Source organism: Cupressus sempervirens, chromosome 7, assembly GCF_028749045.1.
Source record: "Cupressus sempervirens isolate cs-2001-9-10 chromosome 7, ASM2874904v1, whole genome shotgun sequence".
Taxonomy (NCBI): Eukaryota; Viridiplantae; Streptophyta; class Pinopsida; order Cupressales; family Cupressaceae; genus Cupressus; species Cupressus sempervirens.
In genome coordinates, this window is record NC_143124.1 from 752,535,604 (window position 1) to 752,551,543 (window position 15,940).

Consider the following 15,940-nt stretch of genomic DNA (forward strand, 5'->3'; position numbering starts at 1 on the left):
AAATTGAAACATAGCAAGTCTTTGACCTCTAGAATGCAATGCAAAAGGAAATTTCTCATTTTGGTCAACTGGGTCAAAGTTATAACAAGTCAAAAAGGGCCTCCTAGAATTCTAAATAATTTGCATCAGCATGACAACAATAAATGACCTACTTTGAGGGATTCAAAACCTAGTCAAAACATATCGAAAAAACTCAAAATCTGAAAAATAGGTTCTCTGATAGGCATACTAAACACTCCCAAAGCAGCGAGTCATGAAACATTACTAGGTGCGAGATATTCAAATGCAAACAAGGCCTCCTGTCGCTGTTTGACACTTGGGGAAAAATGCAGATTTGGACAATGCTCAAAACAGAACTTCACAAGATGACTCAGAATTGCAATTTATCTTCATGGGACAAGTGGATATGCTGAATGAAAGGTGTTAGAAATATTAAACACCTCTTAGGCCTCAAACGGACAACCTGGTATACATGCATCAAAAAGGCTCTTATAGGGCTTGAAAGCTTGGAATGGTACTCAAATCAGGAAGACGATTTTGAGTCCCAACAAAGCCCTTGAGCTTATTTGGGTGATAAAAGCCAAAAGGGTTTGTTGTGTTTATGCCAGAAGGGTAATATAACTATTCACATAAGAACAACCAACCAGCATAAAGTGGATCAATTGTATAACATCCATTGGTGGAGTTCATCCACTTCCATATTTATTATCAATGCACAATCAAAGACTATAAACGATTAAGTCAATACAATAAAAATTTCAGTATCAATTAGAGGATTTAATAATTGCGGTCAGACCAATCATGAAGTGGTGCAATTATAATAGAGTCGTGTCTATTCCAGGCAAGGGATGCAGCTGCTGGTTGCCGTAAGATATTTAAAGAAGTTTGATCCCACTCGAAAAGGTATCACAGATGGATCAAAATTATTATAATAGGCACTCATGAAAAGGAAGATATAGAAGGGATTAGAAATGAGCAATTTTTTTTAATTACAATAGATACTCATCGGAGGATGGAAGTTATTATTCATTGATGTTTTTCAAAGGAAATGACTCTTGTTTTATTGTTGGTAAGCATTGTGCATATACTTCGCCAGTTCCTTAATCACCCACAAATGCTGCTAACAAGATAGGAGGTTTGTGTAGGGAGAGGCAGAGTAGTTTTGGTCACATGAAGGGTAGGTCCCAAGATGGGTAAGAACCTTACTGTTTCATGTGCCCTAGCAAAGTAATGCCACCATCTTCCTTAGGGTTGATGATTATGAGTAAAGGAATTGGGTCTTAAGTATGTTAACTATCAAATGCATTATGAATTATTAATTGTTTCTTAATTTTATTTGATTTAAATGTGTAGTTAGGTATATTAATCAGTGGGAATTGACAGCCTCCTAGTGAGGAATATTATAATTTTGCCATTCCCAAATGCAAGACAAACCCTAGTTGGGAAATTTAGGGTAAGTTAAGTAAATTCCTAGTTGAGGGACAATACAATTGGTATCAAAGCTTTGATCCTGTCATCTTGTAGGGTAAAAGATGAAACAAAGTATCATTCTAGTCAACAAGAAGGAATCTAACAAAGCATGTATTGAGTGTATACTTTGTGTATGCTCTACATGGATTTATGTGTATACTTTGTGTATGCTTTGTGCCTTCATATATTCATGCATATATTTTGCATTTTAAAAAGTATCCTCTATGTGTAGCTCTATTTTAGTTGATCTAGAATAACTAGAGTGAACCCAAAAGATATGAATTTGAGGTATGCTGTCATGTAGATGTGGTCTTGGCAATTTCAATTGGCACCACTACAGTCGTCTTAGATCCTTTTCTTGGGAAGATGAGAGAAAAATTAAGTTAAGCTTTGCCAAATCTCTACTTTTAATACATATTTGACAATAGAAGAGAAAACATATATGGCAATATCATGGTAGTGCAGTGGAAGATGGAAATGGATGGGTCTCTATGATCATTCAATCATTACTTGAAGACAAGCAACTTTGGGTAAGGAAGGACTGTCATGTCCCCTCTCCAAAGTAAGATTTGATAATAAATAAATAAATGAATTGAAATTAACAAATAAGTATAATAAATAAATAATTTATTGTATAATACAATTAAGAGAGTTTATCAATTAAAGTAGTCAGACCCCATCATTACCAGTAAATGATGATTGTTGGGTTCCTTCATATGTCGCTGGCCAATATCCTTAAATACTTTTGATTCCAGATTATCTATTATTGGCAGAAGCTGAGTATGTGTATCTAGCGATAAACAATCTCATCAAATCCATTATTGTGAAGTATAATAAGGGAGCATTGAAGGTATTGATGGCATTGTATGAGAAGTCATCAATAGGATTAAAAAAGCAATTGTTATTGCTTATCATGGTGATAAAGCAAAAGTATTTGCCATGCTCATGCCAGAAGGGTACAATCAGTATTCACATATGAACAGCCAGCCAGCATGCAATTGTATGACATCAATTTGCTGGGTCTGTACTCAGTGGAGAGCATCGTAGCTAAGGACCTTGATTAAGATTTCTGATTTTTGTTTGCGTATCAGCTTGTTGTTTATCAAGCTTAATTCAGTACTACTTAGCACTAAGGCATACAATTAAATGTACTGATTTCTTGTGGAGCGGAGGGCGTAAAGAAAATTTTCTGCGGATAGGTTCTCTCCCAAATTAGAGAAATTGTCATCATTCACGTGGGGCATCTTTTCTTCTCAAAGTTGGGGTTTTAAATTTCAGGCTGCAGAACTTTATAGGGTAGGTTATTATATATAATGCAACTATGATTGAATCGTACATAATATGATGTTCAATATTTAACTTAAATCAAGTTGATGGATGGACCTACCTATACATGCAAATAATCCTAAATGGAAATATTTCTTGGCTACAAGACACAAAGGCTTTGCATGAATCTATTGGGACATTTTATTCAAACAATTATTCACATTCAATGAAAAACAAGAACTAGTCATTGTACATTTACATTATTTCAATGGTTCTGCTGTAGGTAGATGTAAAGAATAAGAGTCAAGATTACCTGTGCACTTTATACTCAGGATACAGTTTTGCTACCATGTCAGCAAAGTCACTCCAGTGAGTTGTTGCTTCCACACAAAGGTGTCTTCCAGATGCTGATGGAGATTCATATAGTAAGATATGTCCTTTTGCAACATCTTTTACATGTACACAACCCATATAAAAGTTTGTATACCCATCAGTGCCGCCTGTTTCATAAACAGGTCAGGCAAGTAATGTTAGCTCAATAATAAAAATGAAAACTTGAAGGAATGGAAAACTTTCAGAAGTATAGAAGGGAGGTGATTTTGTATCTGAAAAAATACAAAATACATGTAACGCAGGGGCAAATATTTGTATCTCAGGAAAAACAAAAAAAATACATGTGCAGTAAGAAACTTTTCAGGAAAACCATGAAATTTACATGTATATTTTGAAAATTTTGAAAAGTTAATGTACAGTTCATGAGAAATATTGGGCTTGACAATTATTTAAATTCAATTCGAATCAGTGTATATTTTTAAAAAAGGAGCCAACTTTTGACAAATAGCCATGAATAATAAAATGTTGACAAAATATTCCAGTAAATTTGCAGCAAAATTTAACAAAATTAAATTGTATTCAATGTCCTTGAGTGTAGGAAATCACAAAAAATAGAAATTCGGTTCAAAATTGTTTCACTGACCAAAGCACTCAAGGGTAGTGTATGAATGTAAATAGAAAAACCACATAAAATTTAAATTAAAAACCCATAAATGATACATGCAGCCAATATTATAATTTTTAACAACACAGCACTACTGTTGGACAGTTATCTCCAATCTATTTTTGACAATTGAAAACTTTGTAATCATTACACACACATATAGCTGGTGATGTGATCATTATAAGCGTACACTACTCAGCTAGTTCCTATGATCAATATAACCACTTCAACAAACTATGGAACTTATTCCAGTTATCATCTTCATCAAAACAAATGGTTCATATGGGAATCTAGAACTGCTAAAATGCAAGCACAGTACAATCTATCATTTTGTGATTCCTACAAACAGCACCAAGCATTCTCATTTTCAAGCTCATAAAAGAAAGGAAGAAGGCCCATTGAACTTTATGTTTCATCAATTCTCATCATATGATGGCAATTAAAATTGAATAATAATTAAAACAAAACCTATTATTCAATTCCTCATTAAATTCTTTGGCTGTTACAGAGTTCATTATTTGCCAGAAATCAATAAACATGCAAAATTTCAGGGCAACTAGTCTATAGTATATACTTAGAGCATACAAAATGCTTAAGTTTTAAATAGATGTGCAGAGTGCACTTGCACTTCATTTTGGATCACTATGCTTTTGCTAGCTACATTGCAAGTGCCATATGATAAAGCTTTACATGTTGCAGTTGAATTAATCAATGATTTGACGTGTACCTTCAAAATACATATCCGATCGTCCAGACAATCTTCCAATACACCAAAGGAAAATAAAACTCTAACTTGAGGAGATAGGAGTGGGAAGAAGAGAAAGAGAGGGAGGGAGCAGGTAGTAGGTTTATACAATCACTAATGGTAGGAGGTCCAATATTGGCCGGTATATTTTTAGAGATCAAGAGCACCCTAGATCAATCAGGCCTGACAACCACATCCCAGAACTAATGGCACTTATCATAGTGGTGTTTCCAATGACATTCCAGACCATATCAGTGCAACAATTGGCACGAGACCTTCCTTTAGTGCTTACAGCTTATCAAATGGGTTTGAACTTTGAGTGCTAAAAGTTCTCCAACTATTTATCTGGACTTCTATAGCCATTACATGTTATCAAACATAAGGTGATGCTCAAGCACATATGAACCACATATATAGTCAATGGAAAATCAACAGCTCAGATAACAGTCCCCAGTGTCCTGGATAGACCGAAGGATATACAAACCTTGCTACAGCCTATCATGTCTCACAAAACTAACCACTGTAAAATATCGTTTCTTGTGCTAATATGAATGTGTAATCACTTATATGCATCAAATTATACATGATAAGTAATCATATACATACATACATACATACATACATACATACATACATACATATATATATATATATATATATATATATATATATATATATATATATATATATATATGTATATGATTACACACTATATTTGCTATGTATACAGACAATGGTTTTACAATATACAACCGTCAAGATTTGGTCAGAAACCACTTGCAAGACAGCTGCTGAGGTCATTAATTAGGAACAATAAGCCACTCCATTTGCAAATTAATCTGTAGATAATGAATTCGCCTTCCACTGTCATAAATTAATTATTCGCAGTCTGATGTTATAAAAAAAAAAAACAGCAGCGATTCTGAGAAATGATATGTAATCATGTTGTGATGGATGATACCCTGGATCAATAATCTTCATAATGCAATCTTCCTCTTCAGGCAGATTTCTCACCAAAGAAGGCTTGTCCTTTCTTTTAGTTAGGCACAAAAATCTCAAAAGCACACTAAAAATGTACCAATCAAATAAATGACTTTCTAAGGGCTATTTCCCACCACTCTCTTTTGGCTCTAGACACCCTTGCTAGCATAGATCTCTACTTGTATAATTTTGGTTGGTAACTCCAATCTCACAGCATATTATCCAAATGGCCCCCAGATTTGATCCAAATATTGGTTATTGCTTAATTTTCCCTTCAATCTAAAAATACATCTCATATATAAGTAGTTCAAATACCATGAGACAAGTTCCTTTCTATCAAAGATAAAAGCTCAAATAACAGAAGTTGCCTAGGCCCTATACACATACTATGCTCTAATAAATCATTAACAATCCCCTTGCTACTTTTCCAGCATTCTATAGCTTAATAGCCTTTGCAAATTCAACTAGTATATACGTGTGCCCATGGAGTTGCATGCTAATCTAGAAGTTACCATTTATACCAGCTTTTGTTATATCAGAACCTTGCATATGCAGATTTTCAGATCTGCTCTCTTCGATCTTCATAATACATATACAGGGTTTTCCAGTCTTTGTGTTCCTAAAAATCAATAACTGGAGATCCCGGATTCAACATTCTCTTATTTTGAGCCTCATATATGAGGAATTTGAACATTTTCTTATTTTCAGTCTTTCTAAACCACTTGGCCAATGTTAACAAAAGGTCAGAAGACACTCTCCAATGTGCCGACGATACTCATGCACATACACATCTTTATCATATCTCACAAGATCAGCCACTCTAAAAGTCACCTAAAATTTGTGTTCTAATATGCATGTGTAATTACCAAAATACATCACATTGTACATGATATACTTAATAACATATATTGCCTCAGGAACAATAGAACTTTCAATATATCTGTATTGCAATGCTTCATGGTTAGCCTTCTCTACAGTTGCTCTAGATAATTTTCTACAATGTTTTTAGAATTTACAGCTATCAAGATTTGATCAGAAACCACTTGCAAACAAGCTGCTAAGGTCATCAATTTGGAGTAATAGGCCACTTCATGGGTAAAAATAATATGTAGATGATGAATTTGCCTTCAAACGTCACAAATGCATTCACTCCCCTTCAAGAACATATCAACCTCCTTGTGTTCATTATAGTTTGATGTTATTAAAAAACACAGAGATTCCAAAGACTGGTATATAATCAAATTTGTAATGCATCACAAACCTTTATATGAAATGTCCCTCCTCAAGCAGATTGTTCCTTACCAAAGCAGGTTGGTCATCTCTCTAAAGCATGAGGATCTTCAAATCACAATAAAAGCTTGCCAATGAAATAAATAACTTCAACAGGGATAATTATCCCTATATTGCCTCTAGACACCCTCACTAGCATAGTTGTCATCTTTGTATAAATTTAGTGGTTCATTCTACTAGGGTTTCTCTCATCTCCTTGGTATATCCAGTGGCTCTTACAATGTCTTCAGGAGATAACTGCCCAACCCAGATTCAAACTCTATCAGAGGTTGTGCAATAGAGTGCTTAACTTGGAGACTGACAACACCATGCTGCGAGAAAAGGTCGTGACTTTGACAATGGAACTTTCAGACCTCAAACAATCAACTGAATTGAATATCAAATGTTTCTTAGACACCTTCACCTCTAAAACAACAGGGCTGAAATCCAATCTCGAGGCTGTTATTGAACAATTAGACGGGCTGGACAGAATCAAGGAACAACAAACCAAAATGGCTACAATGCACTCTTCTCTAGCTGTGGGAACCGAACAGAAAGTGAAATCATGGGCTTCGATTTGCACTAACACAGATACTACTACACCCAGGCTGAGTATAGACAAAATTGTTCAAGGTAAGATTGATGATGAAAGTGTGTGGCATGCACGTGAGTTGAATCTGCAGGTTTGAGGTCTCTTACCCACTCCCGATCCTATGGCTGCGGGGCAGTCTTTTCTATCAAATCACCTTGGTATCTCTAATATTACCTTGGACAGGTGTTGGTTTGGTATGGGTGATATCCTTTTCATTAGATTCTTCTCTTTTTCCGATAGGCTTCGTGCCCTTAGAACAAATAGAAAGTTGTTTTCTCTCCCCTCTAAAATTTATCTGGACGAAGATCTTACTAAGGCACAGGTTACAGAACTCAAACATGTTCGGAGAATTGTGGCAAAAGCTAGGCGTGTTGGGAAATGGGTTGTTATAAGGAATCTTTGAGTTGTGGTTCGTGATTCTCCTCCTATTGGTTGAGTAGAGAGGACAACCTCCAAACCAACATGACAGTTCCGACAATAGTTTGATAAGAGAAAGCCCCCTTCTCTTCTTGTCAACTACTAGAATGGTAATGGCTCCTTATGGTCATTACCCGGTCTTTTTAAGGATGCAATGGGGTCCTCAAATATTTTGGCCATTACTGATACTCATGCGAGCCCCATGCACCCTCTTCCAGGATATCTTGGCTATCAATGGCTGTCGATTTGTAGAGATGAGCTTCGGACCTCTGGTGGGGTCCATGGGTCTGAGGGTGTAGCTTGCTTGGTACATGATAATATTTTCAATTTCACTTCAGTTGTTCACTCTAATGCCTTTGCCAGATTTATGTGGGTTCGGATTGGTCGGCGGAAACACCGACGGAGAGATATTTTTATTGTTGTTTGTTATTTTCCACCGAACTCCTCTCCTTATGACATTCATGACTCGGAGAATGGAGATCCTTTCTATGATCTTCAAGAGAGTTTCACAATTTGCGGCTTTGGGTGATATTATTATTCTTGGAGACTTCAACGCTTGAACCAGGGATCTTCAGACTCCTTTGCATGATTGTGGTTTTGATTCAAACTGCACTTTTGAGTTAGACCCGACTAGTATGGGACTTCAACACACCTCGAAGGATGTTCTTGGACTGCTCTCAAGTTATGGTCGTCACCTCCTCCAGCTCTATGAGTCTTCTGGGTTGTTGATTCTGAACGGTTTATCCTTCCTTCCTGGATCGGACCTCTTTACCTGTTGGCCGCACTCTGGTGGTGCAAGTGTTGTTGACTATGTCAATTCCTCTCCTTCCTTCATTTCTTCCATTCGCACTTTCACCATTTCGCGTCTCCCCTTGGCTAATCATGCTCTTCTTAGCATTCCTACTTGCATTTCACCCCACCCGTCGCACTCCTCCCAGTCTTCTCACTGTCCGACTGATACCGCCTCCTTTCTTACTCGCTTTCATTACCCCGAGAACGATGGTGAGCTCTTTACTTACCACCTTAAGAAACTTCTAATGCCTGCTAGTTTTAGTGAGTCGCTTGCTGCCTCTGACATGTTTGAGTCACTTGCCTTTGCCATTTGGGATTCTACTCTCCTTTCTATTCCTCACCATTCCCCTCCCTCTCTTAGAGCTAAGCGGCAGAATACTTGTTCTATGAATAAATGGTTTGATACTGATTGCAAAGCTTTCCATCACTTTGTTCACATCACCTTTGTGACTCAGTCTCTTGCCTTCACCAATCTGTGCCTTTCGTACATCCGTTTTCTTCGCCAAAAGAAATGTTATTTTCCCTCTTTTCAGTGCAGAACCCTTTGCTCCACACTTATTCAAAATCCCCAGATCTTTTGGTATACCCTTTTCCCTCGGTGCTCCCGCCATCCTCCACTCCTGACTACCACTCTCTAACCTCCCATATCATTACGCTCTACAACATTCTTGGGCGGCCACCTCTTCACTCCACTCCACCTCCATACTGCCATTTGTTCACCTACTCTAGTAATATTGAGGCCATCAAATCTTTGAGATGCAGCAGATCAGCAGATGAAAAGGGTTTCCAGGCATAACTTTTCAAGCTTGGTGCTTCAGTTCTCGGATCTTACCTTCCTACACTCTTTAATAGAGTGATTTGCACTGGCTTTCCTGAGTCCTGGTCTAAACATGTGGTTTACCCTATTCACAAGTCTAGGCCTGCTTCTGATCTGGGTAACTACAGGACTATTGTGATCGGACATACTTTTGCCAAACTTTATACCATGCTCTGAACACCATGTTATCTAGTGAGCTTGACAGAAGAGGCTATAGAGCCAAAGGGCAAGTTGGTTTCCGGGAAACTATCAGACTATGGATCATGTATTCATGTTGCGGGCTATCATTGAGGAGGCTAGACACCGCTCTCAGAAGGTCTATTGTTGTTTTGTGGACTTCCGTAAGGCTTTCGATTCTATTCCTAGATTGGCCTTATTTCAAAGACTGCATGAGATTGGGATCTTAGATATGTTGCAAACTATTATGAGGCTTTATGAGAGGGTAACCGGTTGGCTCAGGACTCTGGAGGGCTTTTCTGTTCTGATTCAAAGCACCACTGGGGTAAAGCAGGGTTGTCCTCTTTCTCCTACACTGTTGGGTTTGTATATTGATGAGTTGGAGGATTTCCTTATGAACTCCTCTCAACCAGGAGATGGGTGTTATTTGCATCAGGTCTTGATCTCCATTCTCCTTTTTGTTGATGATGTGGTTCTCTTGGCCTCTTCTCCTGATAGCTTGCAGAGACTCCTTGATGGTCTGGCTTCTTTTTGTGATTGGCAGCAGCTTGTGGTTAATTTGTCTAAGACTCGGGTTATGGTCTTTAAGTGTTTAAAGACCTCCCATCTTGATTTCTTCTTTCAAGGTCAAGAGGTTGAGATTACTCCCTCTTATATGTATCTTGGTGTGAAGTTCTCGGGGCTGCACTTTAGCTTGAGACTAGTTATTCAATCCAGAGTTAGTAAGGGCATGGGTTCCCTGGCTTTGCTGGAAAGACAATACTTCAAGCATCATTTCCAAGATATTTCGTTCAAGTTGTCCCTTTTGGACTCCTTGGTTCATCCAACAGTTTTCTATGGTTCAGTTGTTTGGGGGCCTTCTCTTATTGCTTATGATTGGGCTTTTATTGAATGGGTTCAGATGTTGATGTTACGGCATATCATAAGATGTCACAAACTCACCCCTCACAGCATTGTCTTAGCCAAGTTTGGAGCTCATCCTCTCAAACTTGCCGTCGTTTTTGACTTGATTTGGTTTCTTCATCAACTTCGTGGTTTTAAGGAGTCAGGGGTTGACCAGCATAGATACTCTCATTTGGCATACTATTCTTCTATTGAGATTATGAGATCTGATACCTCTACTAGGTCTCGTTGTTGGTACGCCTAGGCCACCTCTTTGTTGGGTTCGATTGGTATTGAGATAGATTGTCTTCCTCCTTACCAGTTTTCACTTGATGCTCTTGCTCATCTTCTCCTCTCACATCAGGAGTTGAATGAGCATGTCAAACAAGATATTTATAGACAATACATTACCACTACTTGGAGTAATCCCCCCAGAGGTCTACAACCTAGGATGGCCTTCTATACTGAGCATTTTTTTGAGATTTAGGATGGTATTATTGTTCGCCCTACTTATCTCTATCGACGTTGGAATCATGCCTTACGATTTTTTTTAGACTCATTCAGAGTCGGTTCTCACCACCTCAGGGCCCGGACCGATCACCATATGGATTGGGCTAATCGGATATGTCAGTTGTGTACTTTGGTAGAGGTTGAGACTAAGATCCACTTCATTTTTCAATGTCCTCTTTACTATGAGATGAGAGGGAGATTTTACTGCCTTCTCAGATACTGATAAGTAGGAGACGATTTCCACAGCTAGTCAAATTGTGATGTGAATATCAGGATTTAACTGTGTGATTTTGAGTCAAACTCGATGACCCATGTTTCATGAGTAGTGATTCAACATGAATCCATCTCTCATGAGAATAAATGGAACACTTAGCACTCATTGGATCTAGGTGATGCTCACAGGGGTGAAGCACCGGGACTTCCCGGGAGGTCACCCATCCCAGTACTACTCCAGCCTGAGCGCGCTTAACTACAGAGTTTCCTCCACAGTTAAACCCAAAGCTTGCAACCCCATTTGCAAAACCTTCACCAAGTGTTGTGCCTTATGAACCATTCATTAGAAAGCCCCTTAAGCTCATCAATTGATAAGTAGGAGACGATTTCCACAGCTAGTCAAATTGTGATGTGAATATCAGGATTTAACTGTGTGATTTTGAGTCAAACTCGATGACCCATGTTTCATGAGTAGTGATTCAACATGAATCCATCTCTCATGAGAATAAATGGAACACTTAGCACTCATTGGATCTAGGTGATGCTCACAGGGGTGAAGCACCGGGACTTCCCGGGAGGTCACCCATCCCAGTACTACTCCAACCTGAGCGCGCTTAACTACAGAGTTTCCTCCACAGTTAAACCCAAAGCTTGCAACCCCATTTGCAAAACCTTCACCAAGTGTTGTGCCTTATGAACCATTCATTAGAAAGCCCCTTAAGCTCATCAATTGATAAGTAGGAGACGATTTCCACAGCTAGTCAAATTGTGATGTGAATATCAGGATTTAACTGTGTGATTTTGAGTCAAACTCGATGACCCATGTTTCATGAGTAGTGATTCAACATGAATCCATCTCTCATGAGAATAAATGGAACACTTAGCACTCATTGGATCTAGGTGATGCTCACAGGGGTGAAGCACCGGGACTTCCCGGGAGGTCACCCATCCAATGAGTGCTAAGTGTTCCATTTATTCTCATGAGAGATGGATTCATGTTGAATCACTACTCATGAAACATGGGTCATCGAGTTTGACTCAAAATCACACAGTTAAATCCTGATATTCACATCACAATTTGACTAGCTGTGGAAATCGTCTCCTACTTATCAATTGATGAGCTTAAGGGGCTTTCTAATGAATGGTTCATAAGGCACAACACTTGGTGAAGGTTTTGCAAATGGGGTTGCAAGCTTTGGGTTTAACTGTGGAGGAAACTCTGTAGTTAAGCGCGCTCAGGCATGAGTAGTACTGGGAATGAGTGCTAAGTGTTCCATTTATTCTCATGAGAGATGGATTCATGTTGAATCACTACTCATGAAACATGGGTCATCGAGTTTGACTCAAAATCACACAGTTAAATCCTGATATTCACATCACAATTTGACTAGCTGTGGAAATCGTCTCCTACTTATCAATTGATGAGCTTAAGGGGCTTTCTAATGAATGGTTCATAAGGCACAACACTTGGTGAAGGTTTTGCAAATGGGGTTGCAAGCTTTGGGTTTAACTGTGGAGGAAACTCTGTAGTTAAGCGCGCTCAGGCTGGAGTAGTACTGGGATGGGTGACCTCCCGGGAAGTCCCGGTGCTTCACCCCTGTGAGCATCACCTAGATCCAATGAGTGCTAAGTGTTCCATTTATTCTCATGAGAGATGGATTCATGTTGAATCACTACTCATGAAACATGGGTCATCGAGTTTGACTCAAAATCACACAGTTAAATCCTGATATTCACATCACAATTTGACTAGCTGTGGAAATCGTCTCCTACTTATCAATTGATGAGCTTAAGGGGCTTTCTAATGAATGGTTCATAAGGCACAACACTTGGTGAAGGTTTTGCAAATGGGGTTGCAAGCTTTGGGTTTAACTGTGGAGGAAACTCTGTAGTTAAGCGCGCTCAGGCTGGAGTAGTACTGGGATGGGTGACCTCCCGGGAAGTCCCGGTGCTTCACCCCTGTGAGCATCACCTAGATCCAATGAGTGCTAAGTGTTCCATTTATTCTCATGAGAGATGGATTCATGTTGAATCACTACTCATGAAACATGGGTCATCGAGTTTGACTCAAAATCACACAGTTAAATCCTGATATTCACATCACAATTCTCAGATACTGTTCTTCTCTTTCGATGTTCTTCTGCTATATTGATCAGCGATGTCTTGCAATTTATCTTCAGGAGGCCACCCACCTTCGTGAGATTACCCTACAGTCTTTTATAACTCAGGGGTATAGTTCAGACCAGCTCATTACTGCCTTTTTCTCTCCCTTGTCTCCTCCACAGGGTTTGAAAAGGCCTTCCAAGTTTTCTCATTCTAGATCAGTTAGACACCAGTCTCTCCAGGCAATGACAATCCTACAACAATTCTACACGACATTCTAAGACTATGGATCGTTCACGGGTTTACCCCTCTATTACTGATTCTTTTGTGACAAGAAAGGATCGTTATTTCCTTACCTTGTCTTCTCTCTTGTTTTGTTTCTTCTCAGTCACCACTTGGTGCTTTTGCTTTGGTTGGCTCTTCTGTTTGTATGCTCAATCCCATAAACCTTGTTGGTTTCTCATGGACATTAATATCATTATCTTATCTTATCTAGTGTGAAAAATCCCATCCAAATTTACCTATCTAATAAGGGCAAACACCTTATTTTTCACCTAGATGCTAGAGCCAACATTTGACTATGGGGAGGATGAACACCAATAGTTGAATAATTTTGGTAATTCTAACATATCTTAGGTCTTGAAACTTGATCCCAATAAATCTCTATGCATGTCTAAACATAATAGAATACTTAAAATGATGTGTTGAATGTTTTCTGATTATCTTTTATCACATTTTATTCTCTTGTGAACAAAGAACATCACTGGATGAGCTACTAACCAAGAGTGGGTTTCCTAGTGTTGCTTTGTTTGAAGGAAGTGTTGTGGAAGAATGATAGATGCGAATTTTATTCATTCTTTATATGCTTATGGCATAGGAAATGAATTAGTACTTTTCTTAATTCCTGTACTTTTTTATTTATGCTTGAGAGAAGTATTTGGTAGATGATTTGTCTTATTATGATTGCTTCAGTTTCTTGCTTTGGCAATGGGTTTAAATACCTATTAACTTGGTGTAGGGTCAGATCCTATCTCCCATATTTGTGTCTTGGGTTTAGTTTAACTCTCTCTAGTCCATTTTACACTGATGCAGTGAGTTGTCTCACTTGTGTTCTCTTTCACTGTATACCAGTATCATGTCATGTTGCATGGCAACTTGATAGATTGAGTCAGTAAAAACTTTTTATTCATGCGTTCAGCCACTTTGAAGAGTGTGCCATATTGGAATGCTTTTCACTCCCTTGTTGAGATAAAATGATGTGTCTCTCCTTGTGTGTGTCACCAACATGTCTCTTCTGCAAGTGTATTGGTGCTTCTGTCCTTGCAAAATGTTAAGCGTGTTCATTCTTGAGAAATATAATAACTCCAAAAATAAAGTAATGTATTTTTTTAAAACTCTCCTTTAAAACATTTTTAGAGCACTTTTAGGGGAAAGTGTTTTCTATTGTTTTTTCACTGCAGTTTTGGAAAAGGCTTTTTTCACTTTTGGCCCTAAATTTGGGGATGGCAGGGAAATGGTGACGGAGTGACAGTGGGGAAAGGGTGGAGGTAAGTGCAGAGCTAATGTAGAAATTGAAATATTTTTCAAAGCAAAATCTGCAATATAACATCTCTATGAATGCCCCATGAAAGATAAACTAGTTTTCACAAAGTTTAAGGTTGCGATCTGTAATATCCCTTACTGATTCAGATTACAATTTTCTGATTTTTTTATCTTCTCATACACTACAACACAAGAGATGTCTTGCAGATTGCTTCTAATATGCTGAAGTTCAATTGGTAACAACAGAAATACTTGCAAAGACTTCTAAATATCTAATGTATTAGAATGAAGATGCAACTGACTCGTTACAAACATCGAGTAATGGCCAAGACTCTTGGCCTACAAGGGAATGCACTTCAAAAGCTCTGAAATTCATTGCTAAAATTCTCTCAATAGAGCAACTGAATTACCTTGTGAAATTGATGCCCAAATGGATGTCAACGATCAACAATCTGTATACTTCATACCAAGTCGACCTCCATAAAATATGAACACGATGATACCAATGTAAAAGACTGAATATCTCTCACCCAAACAGCTGCAACCCTTTGGAGTATCTTTCACCATCTTAGTTATGCTCATCAATGGAAGTGATTGTTCCCGATGACCAATGGACCAACCTGCAAAAACTCTTGGCTCCACAAATCCTCATATCAAAACAATTGTCAAGAACTGGATGGTTAGAAGCTCAACTAACCCCTTATTTATACATTTCTCCAAGAGGAGGTGAATCCTTCAAGAAGCATCTAGAAACATAAGGTGGATCCATTAAGAAACTTCAAGGAACATAATATTTTTTTTGTTACTTTATTAAATATAAGGTCACCTTTTAAAATTTATTTATTTAATTAAGTAATTTCTCCCTTATTTCTCCACTTAGCCATTTGGAGCATAAAGGCTAAGATGATGACAGAGATGGCTACAAGGAAGGAGACACCATAGTCCACCCCTCTTGAAATTGCTTGTCGCCAAGCAATTTCAACTCTAAATTATGCAGAGCTTCCTCATTCTCCCATGTTGCATCCTCAACTGACAAGTCCTCCCATTAATCAATTAAACTCTGATAAACCACCTCCGCAATTGTCTCTCTTACATCTAGGATTGCCTTGAGCACCAAAATCCACTACCCCTCATCATCTAAGCGTGGTAGAGCTGCAAAAGGAACAA

At 38.2% G+C, this 15,940-nt stretch overlaps 1 protein-coding gene across 1 annotated transcript in view; it reads right to left on the reverse strand.

The window, feature by feature from the left end:
- Positions 1–15,940, reverse strand: part of LOC149549446 (cinnamoyl-CoA reductase 1-like) — an 88,134-nt gene that overhangs the window by 56,714 nt on the left and 15,480 nt on the right. The window contains exon 5 of the mRNA XM_089792824.1: positions 3,050–3,236. Within this exon, the coding sequence (XP_089648950.1) occupies positions 3,050–3,236 (187 nt within the window). The remainder of the gene's footprint in view (positions 1–3,049; positions 3,237–15,940) is intronic.